Below are 15,399 nucleotides of genomic sequence, written 5' to 3'. Positions count from 1 at the left end.
TGTTTTATGGCTCTTCAGGGAGAAAGCTTAGAACTTGAAAATGTCCTGTCTGACTTTATAATGTGTCGTCTTTTCTACTGATGTGTCCTTTTTGTCTAAATTAGTAGGACTCTGAATATTGCATCCACATCTGTTATAACCAGAATTGAGTTACAGTAAAGTCAGGAGATGGAGGAATAAATCACCCGTTTGATGTCTAATGTTGAAAAAAAAAAAATGGCAAACCAGTTAGATTTTGGATCTCAAATGAATGGAAGGAATTGCTTTGTAGGTGCAACAAATTGAGCGTAACGGCTCTGGAAACCGGGCTGAAATCACTTTCATCCAAATTCAAATGTGCCTCTTTCAAGTCTCCTCAAACCACCACTGTCAATACACTGTAAGAACAGACCAGTGCTCAAAGATAAATGTGTCGTTTGGTACGTTATTATAACAGTAAATCACATCTCTACTTGTTTCTTCTCTGAGACAGCTGTGCTGTCTTATCGTTCATGTAAAGAAATAGATCAGTGAGTTGTGTCCATACTTAGGTGTGTTGAAAAAGACAATGAATCACATATTTGGTTAGTTGTAAATGCTGCAGATATTTCGGCATTTCCCACTGAACGTTATTCATTTAAATAATGTTATCGTGTCGTGAATGTATCTATTGCAAAAACTCTTCACATGCCCTTTTAAAAGACAGGCATGTTGAAATGTAATGATTCACTATATATAGAGTATTTCTGAGGTCACATACTGTAGGTACCATGCTGATACTGTGTTAAGACATATTAAAGTATGTGTATTGTTATATAGATTTATATTTAATGTCAATGGATGGTGTGACTACTTTTAGAAATATCTTTCACTCAGAAAAGCTAGAGCAGAATTGTGCTTTTGAAGTACAGATGTGCACCGTACTGGTACACAACAGTACCGTTTCTTGCTAATCAGCTGTTGTACCCCTCTCTTAGAAAGTAGCCAAAGTGCCCAAAATGCACCTATAAACAATGGTATAATCACGGGGCAAAATTGAGAAAATCAGCATGCTACCCTTGTTTTTAGCATTTTGTTTTCTTTTTTTGCATAATGTGGATTTGTCAGTGCTCCGTGTACTGCCATCCCTGTTTCTGTTAACTCCTACTGGGGAGGCTGTATACAGAAGCAACAGTGTAGACCGACCATTCAGTAAGAGTTTGTTAGTGCTGCAACATGTCTGTAATCCCGCTCTGGCTTCCCACCCATGAACACTGACTATTGTGTTCAGTGGGGGCAAGTTAGATTGATCTTGGGTTTGTGTGGGTGCACCCAATCAGTGTGCTACCGTAACTTTAGTACCCCAGTGAGCTTATTCACTGTCTTTCCAAGTAAGATGAGAAGATCAATACTGCTCTCATGTTTGTGTGCTAGAACCTGCAGCCACTGAGATTAGCGTAAAGATTAGTAAACAAGATATTGTGCGTTAATTAGTGAGCTGTAGAAGTGTTGCCAGGCAAATTTTTTGTAGCTTTGGACTGTAACTCAACTGGTACTGTATTTATGAGACCGATACTAATATTGATTTAGGAGTTTAAAAAAATTTGTATACTGATGCAATTGCTTGTATCGGCCGAATTATACGCAATTACAATATTTCTATAATAAGCTAATATTGGCTGATTTATTGGTCTCGCTCTACTTTGGACAGAGCTAGGCTAGCTTTACCCCTTTGATTCTATTATTTATGCTAAGATAAGCTAACTGTCTCCTGGTTCAAGCTTCATATTTACCGCAGAGACGTGAGATTGAGATAAATCTTCTCATCTGACCTTCTAAAAGAAAGTGAATAAACGTATTTCCCGAAATAATTTACTTTTTATGTACATGGTGGATCAAGCGTTGCCTAGCCTGTTATATGCCTGTTATCGTACGTCTGTAAAGAAATGTACCTTTTGGTACCGAAACATACTTCTCCTTTAAGTTGTCTCCTTGTCATTCAGTGTGTTGAGCAGCTACATTTTGTCAAGTCTTTGAACAGACATATTTCTCTCCTACTCAATGAAATTGATGATTCGTATGTTCAGACAATTTAGTTTGTCTTCATCTCACAGCTTTTAAAGACTAGCTTTATCCAGCCAAGAAAACCCCTCGCTATAGCCTTCGTCTCCTCCCTCCTTCACATCATTATGCCTTCACTAACTGCTGTCCAGCTGGAAAACAACAGAATACTTGATTAATAAATTGTGCCTCTTGATGGCATTTGAATTTTTAGGTACATTTAGATGTATGTATTGATGTACAAGAGCGTGTGGCACGAGAAAACAAATGTTTTAACCTCTTTCCCTTTCTTCTTCTCTTGTACTTGATTTCCTTTAGGCCTCACTGTATTTTTCCCATGAATCATAACTCTGGAATATGCAAAATGCTCTGATCATTGTGGCCAGTGACCAGATCCTTTAGCATGTGGACAGTTAAGTCCTGAGCATACTTATTTTTGCCGGGGCACAAACAAAGGGCCTTATTTCTTGATCACTGTATAAAGATGTGATAGCTGTGTATGAAAGTGACATGTAATAATGGTAAGTTAAGCTTTTTGTTAACTGACATAAAAAACAGCATGGAAATAAAAAAAACTAATTTATACATGGTTAATAGTTTGTGTAGACCAACAAGAAAAATATATAATATGAAAATCATTTGTATACAATGATGGAGTCATTGTTAAGTCGCTGTTGCAGTGGCAACAAATTGACAACATGGCTACCTTTCTACTACCCTAATTGTGATTTTTTTTTTTTCACATTAATTGAAACAACATACATCACTAACTTATTCAAAAAGGGAATGTCTAATTAGTTTGTCTTGTTATTGCGACGTGATTAAATATTTTGTATGAAAAACTTAAATCCTTGTAATATCCAAAGGTCCTTAGGGGAGATCAGGTGTTTATTTTGTTTTGTTTAGTTGACCTTAATTGTTTGTTTTTTGTTCTTGTACACGGAGTTTTTGAGAAATAAGAATGGACTTTGGCTTTTAAAGCAAACACCTATCTGTCAGGAAGGTAAAGAGACTTGTGGACTAATAGAAAGATTTTCTTTTTCTGTAAAATCAAACGAGTCAGCAATCCCCACTGGTTACCTCCTTCAGACTGGACAGCCCTCGCTCAGTTTTCTCCGTATGGAGACTGAGCTTTCATTAAAGAGTTCAGTTTTAGTCAAGAAGGTGGTTCAGAAGTCTCTTTCTGCCCAGCTGTGCTGGGTGATGTCGATCCTTGCTGAGGTGTATACGAATGTGTGATGTTCACCTTGTTTGCACTTATGTACATAACTATGTCAAAATACTCAAAATTTATTTTGAATAAATATAGATGAAAGAGTTGATTAAAAATCAAATCAATGTATTGTTAATGATACGAGTATGTCTATCATTTTATTACAGTATAAAAAGATTGCTCTGAAGGATCTGTCCTTTTGTTTGTTTGCTAGAGCCCTGTTCTTTGCCAAGCATGACATTGCCCAGCTGTAAACCACAAATGATTTGCTTTAAAAAAGCTTTTTTTCAGTTTAATTTAGTGTAATATCTGACCCTGACATCAAACAAGAGAGGTGGATTAGAAGAAATAGTCAGTTTGGATATCTATATATATATATATATATATATATATATATATATATATATATATATATATATATATATATATATATATATATATATATGATAAACCAGTACTAACCTTGCCCTTAAATGCTCAAAATGAAGACATGAATGCAGGTGCATTCCTCTCTCTCCAGAAATACACACCAAAAGAAGAGCACAGAGTATCTCCACATGCAGGCTGAATAGCAGCCAGTTAGAAAAGTGGAGCAGATAATAAAATCTGACTACAGAGGGACATGTATGTGAGATGTGTTCACAGGGTTTTAAATTCACTTTACTTTTGTCATTTTGTAAAATGGGTTTATTCTTTTCTCCCTTGATGTCATTATCCAAAACAACAATAAATCTGAATTCTCCTCAGGCTATTTGTCAAAATTGCTAAAAACCTGGTTTTCCAATGTTATTCTTGCAGCAGCAGCAACATCCTTACGCAACTCTGCTCCTGCAGATTTGGGCATGTGATGCTCTTCATTTGCTATTAAAGCCAGAGATGTTGTTGCCATGGCACTTGTCCTAGTGGTGGATTGACTGAGTCATCCTGGTGAGTCGGTTCCTCTGACTCCACATGTGGAGTGGACTTGACATACTGTGGGTTTTTGGTCACAAACAAGTAAATATGATTGTGATTTTGTTTTGAAATAGATTTATTGTCATCATTATTTTAAAACAATTCAGTTGTAATTGTGCCTTTATCATGTAAGATGTAGTTTTTCTTTTACGTTCTATGTTCGTATTGACTTAAAACAGCACATGTATGGAGTGTAAAACGGATCCCTTTATTTAAAATCCTTTGTCGGGTTGGTGATTGATTATTAAATTGGGTGTAATCGCAGACTGAATGGCAACCCGTGGAAGATGAAGAGGGCCAAAGACTGTTCAGGACTAAGCCATATGAAATACTCTCTCTTGACACTCTAGGACAGACTTGAAAGTGACTGCTGTTTCTTAGTCGTCTATTGTTTCACTCTGTTTTCAGCTTGTGGTGCTTGTATGTGCTGCTGGCTACATGCCAATTTGTTTTGCCGTGTATAGCTATTAAGAGTAAGTTACTGTGCCTATGATGAGTTCTGCTATTTCTGTTTGACCTTCAATAAAACACATAATCGTGATCCTCTTGTGGTGTGTTTTGTTCATTATATTTTTGTGTCACCTTTTAAAGAGACATTTCCATGTGTCTCCTGAATTGTGAGCTTTTTCCTGTGTATGACTTGATGATATTTATATGACTAAAGGTTATATTACATTTGAAGTCTGATGTCTCGGAAACATAGACATACAGTATATATAAATACTGTATAAGGAACTGCAATTCAACAGAGTCATGGCCTTTGTTTGAAGTTTGAATATCAGAACAAATCAATCAACAGGTTTTTGACAAAATCATTCTGGAAGCACATTTTAAAGCATCATGTGCTGAAAAGAATACAGACAGGAAAAAAAACATGAATCATACCAACCTTAGAATTATCACACCACGCTCAACCCTGATGTCACAGTGTACTGACACATCCTGGAGTACACTTCTACATCACTGTAGCAAGGTGAGAAAAGATAAGAACACAGCAAAAACATGATTTTCAGCCAATGAGTATAGATTAAATCACTACCTTGACACATCTGAACATTTAAGCTTTAATAAACAAGGTATAGGTTGAATCTAAATTATTGTTTGGCAATAGTAATACATTTGACATTCATCATTAATTATAATAGCTATATATAAAAACATTTTTTTTAAAGAGTATTGCTCTGCCTTTAATTTGATTTTGATGACAGCAAAAATACAGAGAAGAGAGAGAGGGAGGATTATGGCATGTAACAAACTTTCCCCAGCTAAAATCATATTAGGGACATTGCAGTTCCATGGTATGCGTCTTAACCACTAGTCCTCTCTAGCACAACTCTTTTAAAATGTTTTTTTGTCCATTGATATTTGTTTGCATGACCTTAAATCAGTTAATAATATCTGACTTGTAAAAATTATATTTACAAATAAAATTATCTTTTGTATGGGATCATAGTAAACTTGGTAATAGGAGTCATGTTTTGCAGCACCTGTAAAGCTCATTCAAGTATTTAAGCCTCACTGCTGTAGAGATGAGGCTTTTATTCTGAAAACAGTCACACCGGAAACCTGGTTGTCGTTAGCGGAAACGAGACTGTTAGCTTCAGGAAATCAGTTGGTGGAAGAAAAAAAAAAAAAAGAAGCTTTCCTTTCTGTTATCAAACCTCCCCAGCACAGAGTCAAACCTACACTGGAGCAGCAACAGACTGTTGCCAATGGACCCTCGGACTACAATATTGAATCTGCGGTGTGTCCGTCGATAGTGCCGAGGCGCCGGGCCGGGCCGGAACCAGAACAAGGCCCGGACGGACTGACATAACCAGTGCGACACCGGCGGGCTGGTGTGTGTGTTTGCAGGAATTGGCATGTTGTTTATAGGGAACGTGTAATGTGTATCACCGTGACTTGCTGCCTGTAGCTAGACAGCAAGTTAGTTAACGAGTCCCCGGTACTTGTGGTTTATCAGATCGGATGTAAAGTCTTGAGGCTCGAGCATGGGACCGCGTAAGACTGAATTTAGCCAGAAGCGAGCTAGCGTCACCGCGAGCTAACACCAGAGTTAACGTCAACGGACATCAACTTTTACTCGTTAACTAGCGAGGCAACGTAAGAAAAAGCGAAGAGTATGTGCACTACACCTGGGTTCATGTGAATGAAGAGGAGTTGTTTTATATTGCCCAACATTTTCCAGTTCGCTTGTTAGCTCTTTAAAGGGCCTGATAGATGTTTCTGGGGCGAGTATAGCAGTGTAGCTGTTAGCTAAGTCGTTAGCTGCTAAGTTAGCCTGCCTCGACCGCTCCGATGAAAGAATACAAAGTGGTCGTGCTGGGCAGCGGCGGGGTCGGCAAATCCGCGCTGACCGTCCAGTTTGTCACCGGCACCTTCATCGAGAAATACGACCCGACCATCGAGGACTTTTACCGAAAGGAGATCGAGGTGGACTCGTCTCCCTCCGTGCTGGAGATCCTCGACACAGCGGGGACGGAGCAGTTCGCCTCCATGAGAGACCTGTACATAAAGAACGGACAGGGCTTCATCTTGGTCTACAGCCTGGTCAACCAGCAGTCATTCCAGGTACACCCGTCACCTGTACATGTCAGCTCACACACCTTTAACCACACACCTTAAACTGTCCATACCTGGGTAGTTCATCACAGCGTTTAAACGCTGTAACAGGGTGTGACTCGTACTATCTAAATGCAGAGCCCTGCAGCATTTAAATTTTACTTTATTATTCAAGTACAATAGTTAATTTGTTGTCAAATACAGTCCATACATCAAGGTGTTCCGTTTTAGGCAACTTTATAGACATTAAAGCCTTGTGTGCACAGAGACTTTTTTATCAAACTACCAAGAAACGTTAGTGTTTGACATTATTTAAATGTGAAACTGGCTAACAGCGTAAGATATCAAGCCTGCAAAACTGGTTCCTAGTTAGAATCTGTGCAGGAAAAAGGAGAACACATCTTTGCCTCGTAGTTACCTCAACTTTTCAATATGGCTAAACTGGGTTTAACAGAAAACTCAAAATAGTGAATTGCCACAACAACTTGTGTACTTTAAACATAATGTACATGTTTAATAGAGACTGCAATATTTGTGTGATGAAGTTTTTCAAGGGCCTAAGCTGTGTCCTAGATTCGATACTACACACTAATTGTATACATTATGTAATATACAGCTGTTCTTATTCTCATTGTATACTGTTTTTGCATGTAGTATATAGAAATATTATACTTATATCTCCTCTACTAAAAGGGCATTATGTAGCCTAATACAAAAAATCTTACAAACTATGGAAAGCTTTTGTCAATTACACCTAACAAAGAGAAAGGAAAATGTTTAATACGTAGTATTTATTTGTTGACTAAAATCTTCCTTTAACTGTTTCTCCACTATACTCGATTATTTACATTTTCTGTGAGTATGTCGGCATTTTGTTTTCTCTCTCTTGGTGCACTGATTATTTGTCTCAGTGCTACAAAAACTACGGTTTTCATGGGAAACCACTCGTATCCTCTCCCTGTCCATCTTTCAGGACATCAGACCAATGCGAGACCAAATAGTACGAGTGAAGAGGTTCGAGAAGGTGCCGCTGATCCTGGTCGGGAACAAAGTCGACTTGGAGTCTGAGCGTGAGGTGGCTGGGTCAGATGGACGAGCTCTGGCTCAAGAGTGGGGCTGCCCATTCATCGAAACTTCAGCCAAGAGCAAGACTATGGTGGACGAGCTGTTTGCAGAGATCGTCCGACAGATGAATTATTCCACACTGCCGGAGAAGCAGGAACAGTGCTGCACAGCCTGTGTGGTGCAGTGAGAAAGAGGTACAAGTACGGCCATTCCCATCCTCCTTTGCATGCTTGCATTCATGTACGGGCTGCCCCAAAAGAGCTCATGAGCACAGCACAGTTGGTGGCTCACTAATTTTAAAAATGTGATAAAATGTCCCTGCGATGTAAAATGGTTCACAAGCTGAGGAGGAATGTGACAAATGGATGACTGTGAGGCGTTTTCGGTCTAGTGTTATGGAGAGGAGAGGTCCAGTTGGAAGTGAGAAAGACGAGTGGGCGGTGCTGCGCCGTGCAAACCGTTGGTTTAGCTTGTTATCATAAAATGGCAGAAAGTATGTGGCGTGAAGAACACAACTGTATGAGCAGCTCAGGGCCGTGAAGTCTATGAAACAGACGGGGCTGCGAGCCGAGCCGGAGAAAGAGGAAAATGTGACATCCTGAAAAATAAATTATGTTCCAAAACAGGAAGTTGTGTTAAGCACACAGCTGCACACTGAGAATGCCAGTTTTAGCTATTTAAACTTGTGGTATTAATAAGCTGCTTTGGCTTTTCTCTGTTCTTCTTTTTGTTTTTTAGATGCATAATTTGTCTGGACCACCACGAGGATTTTGATGAACCATGAACCTGGGGACAAACTGACTAAAACTTACCGCAGCCGGTCAAGTTTCTGTTCAGTGTCGTTTCTGACTCTTATCACAGAGCATCTGACAGGAAAGACGTCTGTCCTATTTTTGATATCATAACTGTTAGAAGACGTTACTGCTGCAACCTCAACGGCCTTTTCGATGATCCAGGATGGAGTCAGACTGACGGACTTGTAGTGAGCGAGAACGGCCATCTGTGAATTTCAGTCTCTTTTTTTTTTTTTTTTCTCCTTTTAGTCGGAAGTATCCCTGAAATAATAAGCAGGAGTGTTTGTGAGGTTGCAGCTTCTTTTTAAAGCTGCTTTAATCACTATTATATACTTTATTATTACTTGTATTGTGTCTCAAGTTTGGAATTTGACAAAGTATTTCCTAATATTGAAACATTTTGACTTTTAAGCATGCATACTTCGACCAGTTTGCTGCCCAGTTATGCTGCTGGCTCTATTTTGAGAATCTTGTCTGAAATAGTTCTTCTAACACAAACTACAGCAGCGTGTACAACGACTTTTTTTAGCTTTAGGAAAAATTAGACGGGATGTACGACTCTGTGGATTAAACCTGTAACAACAAGAATTTCCTTTTTTAGCCCGAAGCAGCCAAAGTCATCTGAAAACATGCATGCTCAAAATTGAAAATGTTCTACTAAATCCACTTGAAGTGATAAGGAAGAGCCATTTTAATGTTGTTAGCCTGAATTCTGTCAAAGTCTCTACAAGGCATGAATCACGTGGACGCAGGTCTTCCATTTTCAGTTTTCTCGAGGGGTCTGTGGGAGAATGATTTTGGAACGACCAAAGGAAGCTCACAGTGCAGATTTGTGTTTGGCTACATGACGTGTGTTGCTTTAAATTCAGGAGATGCTGATTTCTTGTCATCTAATAAGTCGCAGCAATGTGGTTTGATAAAAGTTCTGGCACAGTTAATCAGATTTAACTTTGTATTTTTCTTTTTCTTATAGTTACATATTTATTAAAAACTAACGACATGGGTAGCCGGTTTTAAACTTTTAAACTACTAGTTTTTGCTTTTTTGTGACTTTTCAGGATATCTGGTACATTGTTTTTAAAGCTGAGGATTTAACAGAGCCTTACATATTTTCTGTTGCACCCTGGTCTCATGTTTTTTTTTTTTTATTCTCAAAGATATAAAAATCTGTCGTCATTTGGTAATAAACATACTGTTCTTTCTGCTTTTGTCATTGGGCACAGTTTCAGTATCGGCTCTGATCTATAAGCGATGTTACAGTGATACTTAATATTGGACTTACATTCATCAGGTGGCCAGAAATGCATCTACAAATATTAACTTCACTATAGGTGGTAGTTAAAGAATAGTCATGTTTAGTGCAGGGGAAGCGCACCTGCTTCCTCCTATAAACTAGTCACAAGCTCATATCTATATTTAGACCATTTTTTGATTACTGTAATTGTTCCTCCTTTCCATATGGGCCAAAAACAAATGCGTTCATAATGTCATTCCAGTTATAAGTGACCAGGACGAAAGCCACACTCCTCCCCAAGTCAAGTGAACATCTGTCCAAGTTTGTGATCAATTTACAGCCAGTATGAATGGAAGGAACGAGTACAATCACCAATAACTAAAAATGTGAGTGTTTTATACAGACGTGAATGAATCATTGAAACGTTTTTGCAAAAAAACATTCTCATGATCATTACATTTTATATTTTGCGGTCTCGACCACATTTTGCACCACTTGTTTTGTTTGAAAGATCAAAAATGTATCGTTGCTTTGTTTACTAGTACAGAATGAAACATAAAGGATTTTAATTTGCAGTATTTCTATGTAGAGTTAGCAAGACGCTGCATATTGAGATGTCCCTGATTATATCTAACAGAGTTAAAACTTTGTCTGAAGCTGCATCGTCTAAAAATACCAGCTCTCAGAGCTCTTCCACTTCCTCCTGTGTGTGTTTTCATGCATCAGGCTGGCAGAGTGCAGTGGAGTCTGTGTATGCGTTGCACATTTAGCCTCTTGTATTTGTCACACACACAGTGCCGCTGTAGTTTCCACAGAGCTTAGGACTGGCTCTGGTTCCTCTCGCTCTGCGGTTGTCAGGTGGAGCTGCTGTGAGCTCGCTGAGCTTGTGCATCCTTCACAGAGCTGGCAGCTGCTGCTGTGTGACATCGCTGAGTCAGCAGGGTCACCACAGCTCTTCCAAGCTCCTTAAGAAGGGGGGGGGGGGGGACGTATTTTGACTGCCTTGTCCTGGTTCCTGCTGGGTTTATCTCTGCCCACACCACAAGAGAGTTGTAGGCAGAGACATCTATCCAAACAAAAGCAGCACTGGGTTGTCAGCTGAGTACTAAGTAAACAAGTTTTTGTATCTCTGTGAAGGAAAGCAGCTTGTTCCTTCACACGGTCCGTGTTCAGGTCACCAGCAAGTATCAACGACCACAAGTGTCATTGAAATGGTTGGGTTGTGTTATTTTATATCTAATTGGACAATCAAACATGTATTTTACAGTCTTCAATGCTTTCTTTCCATGAGACTTGTGGTCCTCTATCAGCAACATTTCTTTGTCAAGTGTGTGTGACACCCAGGTTCATTTATTTAAGTAATAATAGCAATACCACAATGTAAAAATACTAAAAATAATATTGCAAACAGAAACCTTGCATTCAATGTTTTGCTTGACAGCAGTATCAGTAGTAAAAACAGAAGTAATATTTACTTGAAGTATCAAATAGCTGGTGGTTGGGCAGCAGAATGGCATCTGTCAGTGTTATACAACTACTATTTTATTGTTGGATTATTATTGGTGCTTAATGATTGATTTGTATTTTATATTGTTAGTGATAATGTGTAAGCAGAATTTTACGTTGAAACCGACTGAGATGGAGCTTATTATACTTGTTGGGACTGTTAACAGTTGTAGGTTTTCTTTATTAAAGCTTTATCAGAAAAGTAGTTGGAAAATACAGCTCAGTCCAGATTGCTTTTGTCCTACAAGAGGACAACAGCAGCATAAAACCATAAACACAATAAGACAATTGAAGACATTAAGAGTGCTGATCTGGTGCGCTAAATGCAATGCAGTGTAAAAAGTGCATGAGATTAAAGCAAATGAAAGCTGCAACAATAAGATAAATCTAAATTGCTAAAGGGGTATTTATGAATGAATAGTGTTTATTGCATAATATGGGATACTGATAAGTTAAAGCTCTCTTCTTGTGCAGCCCAGACTTCTTAAGAAAACTCACCTAACCAAATGCAGCCTTTATACTCTAGTGGCCTCAAAATCTTTTGACCTACAAGTTCCTGCGAGGCAGCTCGTCACTAAGAAGGGCGTATGTGGTGAAAATATCAGCAGCAGTGATAATGCAACCTTGAGCCCAGCTGTCAGTGTACAAACTGTAATACACTGATTCCTTTGTGGATCTCCGTCAACAGGTTTACTGGTGTACGCCGACATGTTCCAGTAACACAAAGTCTTAACATCACACACTCTGCAGGTGTGTTTGCTTGTCATAAATAGTCTTTGAGCAATTATTCATTCCCACTTAGACGTGACATTAGGCGTCTGGAGGGACATACTAGTCCAGGAAAGTGTTCTGTGAGAAATAGGATGGCGGTGGACTGGATTCTGGATCTCTGCAGATCAGGACAGTCACCAGAAATGTTTTTTTTTTTTCAATCTTCCCCTTCAAACAGAGTTTAACTTCCAACACAGCACGAGCCTTTTTCTTATCAGATGAATGCTTCTCCTTAAAGTATTCATAATGTGGATGAACTTCAGTATTGTCCTTCTTCAGAAACTTCCCTCTGATGACATTATCTTATGTACAATGTGTTTGTACTCTGTCACCTTATCACACCATCAACTACAGTAAAGAACAGTTCACACTGCAGAGCTATGAGCTATTAAAGAGAGGGTCTATTGTCTATGATGATGATGATGATGGTACTTTAGTTTATTGTCAGATCAAGTCTATATCAAGGAACATTTGAGCTGTGCTTTTATTATAAAGAAGTTATAATAATGTATAATTTCTCGACTATTATATTTCATGTAAAGCTGTGCAGCTCAGAGACCCTCAAACTAGTATTTTTCCACTCACGTCACTGTCCGTATGAAGCGGTTACAGCTCCAGGCCTCGAGGTGGCAGCATCACGTGTTTGTTTCACGGACTGTGACGTCACAGGCTTGAAGCGGAAGTAGCTGTCAGTTCCACGGCTGTGGGGTGAGGATGAGCTGGTGAGAGGAGGCTTCTGAAAATACACTCACAAATCCTGCAAAAAACAGTTTCAGCTGAGAAGTCATGAAGACCGTGTTTGTGACTGTCGGCACCACGAGCTTCGATGATCTCATCGAAGGCGTCACGTGTCCAGAGACCGTGCAGGTGAGCAAAGTTGGTTATTATGAGTAAAGCTTGGAGAGTGACTGCTGTACTGCTGCAACGTATTGATACCTTCAAAAGTACCACAGTGACACTAGAGAAATACTCCACTTCAGGTTAAAGTATTGCATTTAACACGTTTAAAAGTGTGCCACTATTTATGCAGAATGTCCCCTTTCAGTGGTATATTATTATATTATTTTCATGATAACCAGTCTTGTAATGTTATATCTTAGCTGGTGGCCGTTTAGTTTAATTATACTTCATATAGTATTAGGCAATGTAATCTATAATAATGCATCATATTTTATTATATGGTCATTGAATTTTTATGTAAAATCTTGATCCGAAAAACTAGTAGAGTAAAATGCACAATATTTTACTTTCTGAAATGTATGTACAAATATAAATTAGCATAACATTGATATACTCAAGTTAAGTACTTTAAATTTGTACTTAAGTACATTAACAGAGTAAATGTACTTGGATACAGTTCACCATTGTGGTATACTACTAACTGGATTTTGAGTAAAAATAGGGCATTCATTCTAGAAAAACTATCAAATTAAAATGATCTTTTTCAAAGCCAAAGGTATTAAAACAAGAGTAATTTATTGGCTCTGTCCGGGAACAGCGATACTTGCATCTGGTGTGGCCAATAAGTATTAACGATAACAGCTACAAAATAAGAAACATGAAACCAAAATTGTGATGCTGTCAGGTTTTGAAGCTGGTTCTAAGGAAATACATTTAGAGAAGCGACTCAGACCTGCTGTTTCTAACGATCAGTGGGGAAACTTCAGAGCACTTAAAGACGTCACCTGTTGGAAGTCTTTACAGTGGTTTTAAAATGTCAAATCCATTATCCAGGTTTTTGGTCTTTGTAAACTGCAGCAACATCAAAGTGCGAATTTGTGAAAGTTTTGACCAGTTCTATAATAAGTTTCTTTTTTTCTCCCCGCAGGTGTTGAAGGCTCGTGGATATGAGCGTTTGGTTCTTCAGGCTGGACGAGGATCTATTCTTCCAGCTGCTGACAGCTGTCCACACGTCACGCTGGAGGCTTATCGGTTTAAAGACTCTATAGCAGACGACATCCAGCAGGCGGACCTCGTCATCAGCCATGCAGGCGAGTAAAGTATTTAAAATAACATGTCCTCCTGCCACCATGTCACTTTCTCCTGTTGTAAATAGTGGCTACATATTCATTTATCATTCCTCTTATTCCATCACAAACAGAAAAAAAAACCGTTGATTAAAACAGCAGAGCCTAAAGACAGACCGATACGACCCGAGGCCATCAGAGAGCATCCCGCTAACTACTAGCTGAAACCTTTTAGCAGCACTAAAGGATCATATAGTTTTTGCAGTTTGACACAGTTTACCACAAATGATATACACCTTACAATATTGCTGACTATTTTCAAAAGCATGTAATAGAAACCTGTGTGTGTCAAGTAATCTGTCTTCTAGGTTTCCGACAACATAAAGCAAAAATTCTTTGTCATCATGCTGTGTTAACAGTTGAAATGAATCGTATTATGAGCTAAACTACCTGCAAACAATATAAATTATTATAATACTAACACATTTTTTTTATGCCGTGGTGTTTGTTCACTTCCACATGGTCCATTACTTCTACATATCAGGACTCCTCGTTGTGTATTATTGGTTATCTTGAACTGGCAGAGCTTCCCACCGTCATAAATGCAGCAAAAAATAAGTAGAAGACAATAAGTTCACTGTATGAAAATCAAAGTTTTATATCACAGTAAAATGACGACAAACCGGCGGTACTAAAAACACAGACTGTCTTCAGTTCTACTCATGAATTAGGATGTTTGGATCTTGTGTTGGTCCTCAGGAGCAGGAAGCTGTTTGGAGGCTCTTGGAGCAGGAAAACCTCTGCTGGTCGTCGTCAATGACAAGCTGATGAACAACCACCAACTGGAGATGGCCAGACAGCTGCACATGGACTCCCACCTGTTGTACTGCACGTGCAGGTATGTGTTTCTCACATGTGCAGCTTGTACGTGTGAGGTTGTTTAGCACGACAAAAGTAACAAGCTATTTTTGATTTATCTTTCAGCACCCTGACAGAAACACTGAGGACGATGGATCTCTCTGTTCTTCAGCCCTTCTTGCCCGGACAGCCCAAGAATTTTGCGAATTTCCTCGACAAAGCTCTCGGTGTTCAGTGAAACTTTAATCCGACTGCTTGTTTTCTGTTAAGATGAAGTTTGATGATCTTTAGAATATCATGTTTTAGTAGATCATGATACTTGGTTCCTCGTTGTGATTGCGCAGCACATCTGACACTATTTTTGTATGCAATAATAATAATATATGTCTTATTTAAAATCCTTATGTTTCCTGTGAATTATTTGTAGATTTATTCTAGATTTTGTTTTAAAGTTTT

At 38.7% G+C, this 15,399-nt stretch overlaps 2 protein-coding genes across 2 annotated transcripts; both read left to right on the top strand.

The window, feature by feature from the left end:
* The first annotated feature begins 5,758 nt into the window (after window positions 1–5,758).
* On the top strand, window positions 5,759–9,809 carry rap2c (RAP2C, member of RAS oncogene family). Its single transcript, XM_076103989.1, has 3 exons — window positions 5,759–6,757; window positions 7,722–8,007; window positions 8,552–9,809. The coding sequence occupies exons 1-2, from the start codon at window positions 6,485–6,487 to the stop codon at window positions 7,998–8,000; spliced, it is 552 nt and encodes a 183-aa protein (XP_075960104.1). The 5' UTR covers window positions 5,759–6,484; the 3' UTR covers window positions 8,001–8,007; window positions 8,552–9,809.
* Window positions 9,810–9,961: 152 nt separating this feature from the next.
* On the top strand, window positions 9,962–15,343 carry LOC142963253 (UDP-N-acetylglucosamine transferase subunit ALG13). The gene is made up of 4 exons (XM_076103990.1): window positions 9,962–12,985; window positions 13,947–14,109; window positions 14,845–14,983; window positions 15,070–15,343. The coding sequence occupies exons 1-4, from the start codon at window positions 12,905–12,907 to the stop codon at window positions 15,179–15,181; spliced, it is 495 nt and encodes a 164-aa protein (XP_075960105.1). The 5' UTR covers window positions 9,962–12,904; the 3' UTR covers window positions 15,182–15,343.
* Window positions 15,344–15,399: the final 56 nt, after the last annotated feature.

The sequence above is a fragment of the Anarhichas minor genome, unplaced genomic scaffold, assembly GCF_050575085.1.
Source record: "Anarhichas minor isolate MPS153535 unplaced genomic scaffold, ASM5057508v1 ptg000028l, whole genome shotgun sequence".
In the NCBI taxonomy this organism is placed as follows: domain Eukaryota; kingdom Metazoa; phylum Chordata; class Actinopteri; order Perciformes; family Anarhichadidae; genus Anarhichas; species Anarhichas minor.
Note: the sequence above shows the minus strand (reverse complement) of the source record. Positions and strands in the feature narration are given on the sequence as shown.

Excerpts from the sequence above, each read along its gene's own strand:
- rap2c (XM_076103989.1), top strand. The coding sequence starts at position 6,485 with ATGAAAGAATACAAAGTGGTCGTGCTGGGCAGCGGCGGGGTCGGCAAA. Across the intron at positions 6,758-7,721 it reads TCAACCAGCAGTCATTCCAG|GACATCAGACCAATGCGAGA; the intron begins GTACACCCGTCA and ends TCCATCTTTCAG.
- LOC142963253 (XM_076103990.1), top strand. The coding sequence starts at position 12,905 with ATGAAGACCGTGTTTGTGACTGTCGGCACCACGAGCTTCGATGATCTC. Across the intron at positions 14,110-14,844 it reads CCTCGTCATCAGCCATGCAG|GAGCAGGAAGCTGTTTGGAG; the intron begins GCGAGTAAAGTA and ends GTTGGTCCTCAG. Across the intron at positions 14,984-15,069 it reads CTGTTGTACTGCACGTGCAG|CACCCTGACAGAAACACTGA; the intron begins GTATGTGTTTCT and ends TTTATCTTTCAG.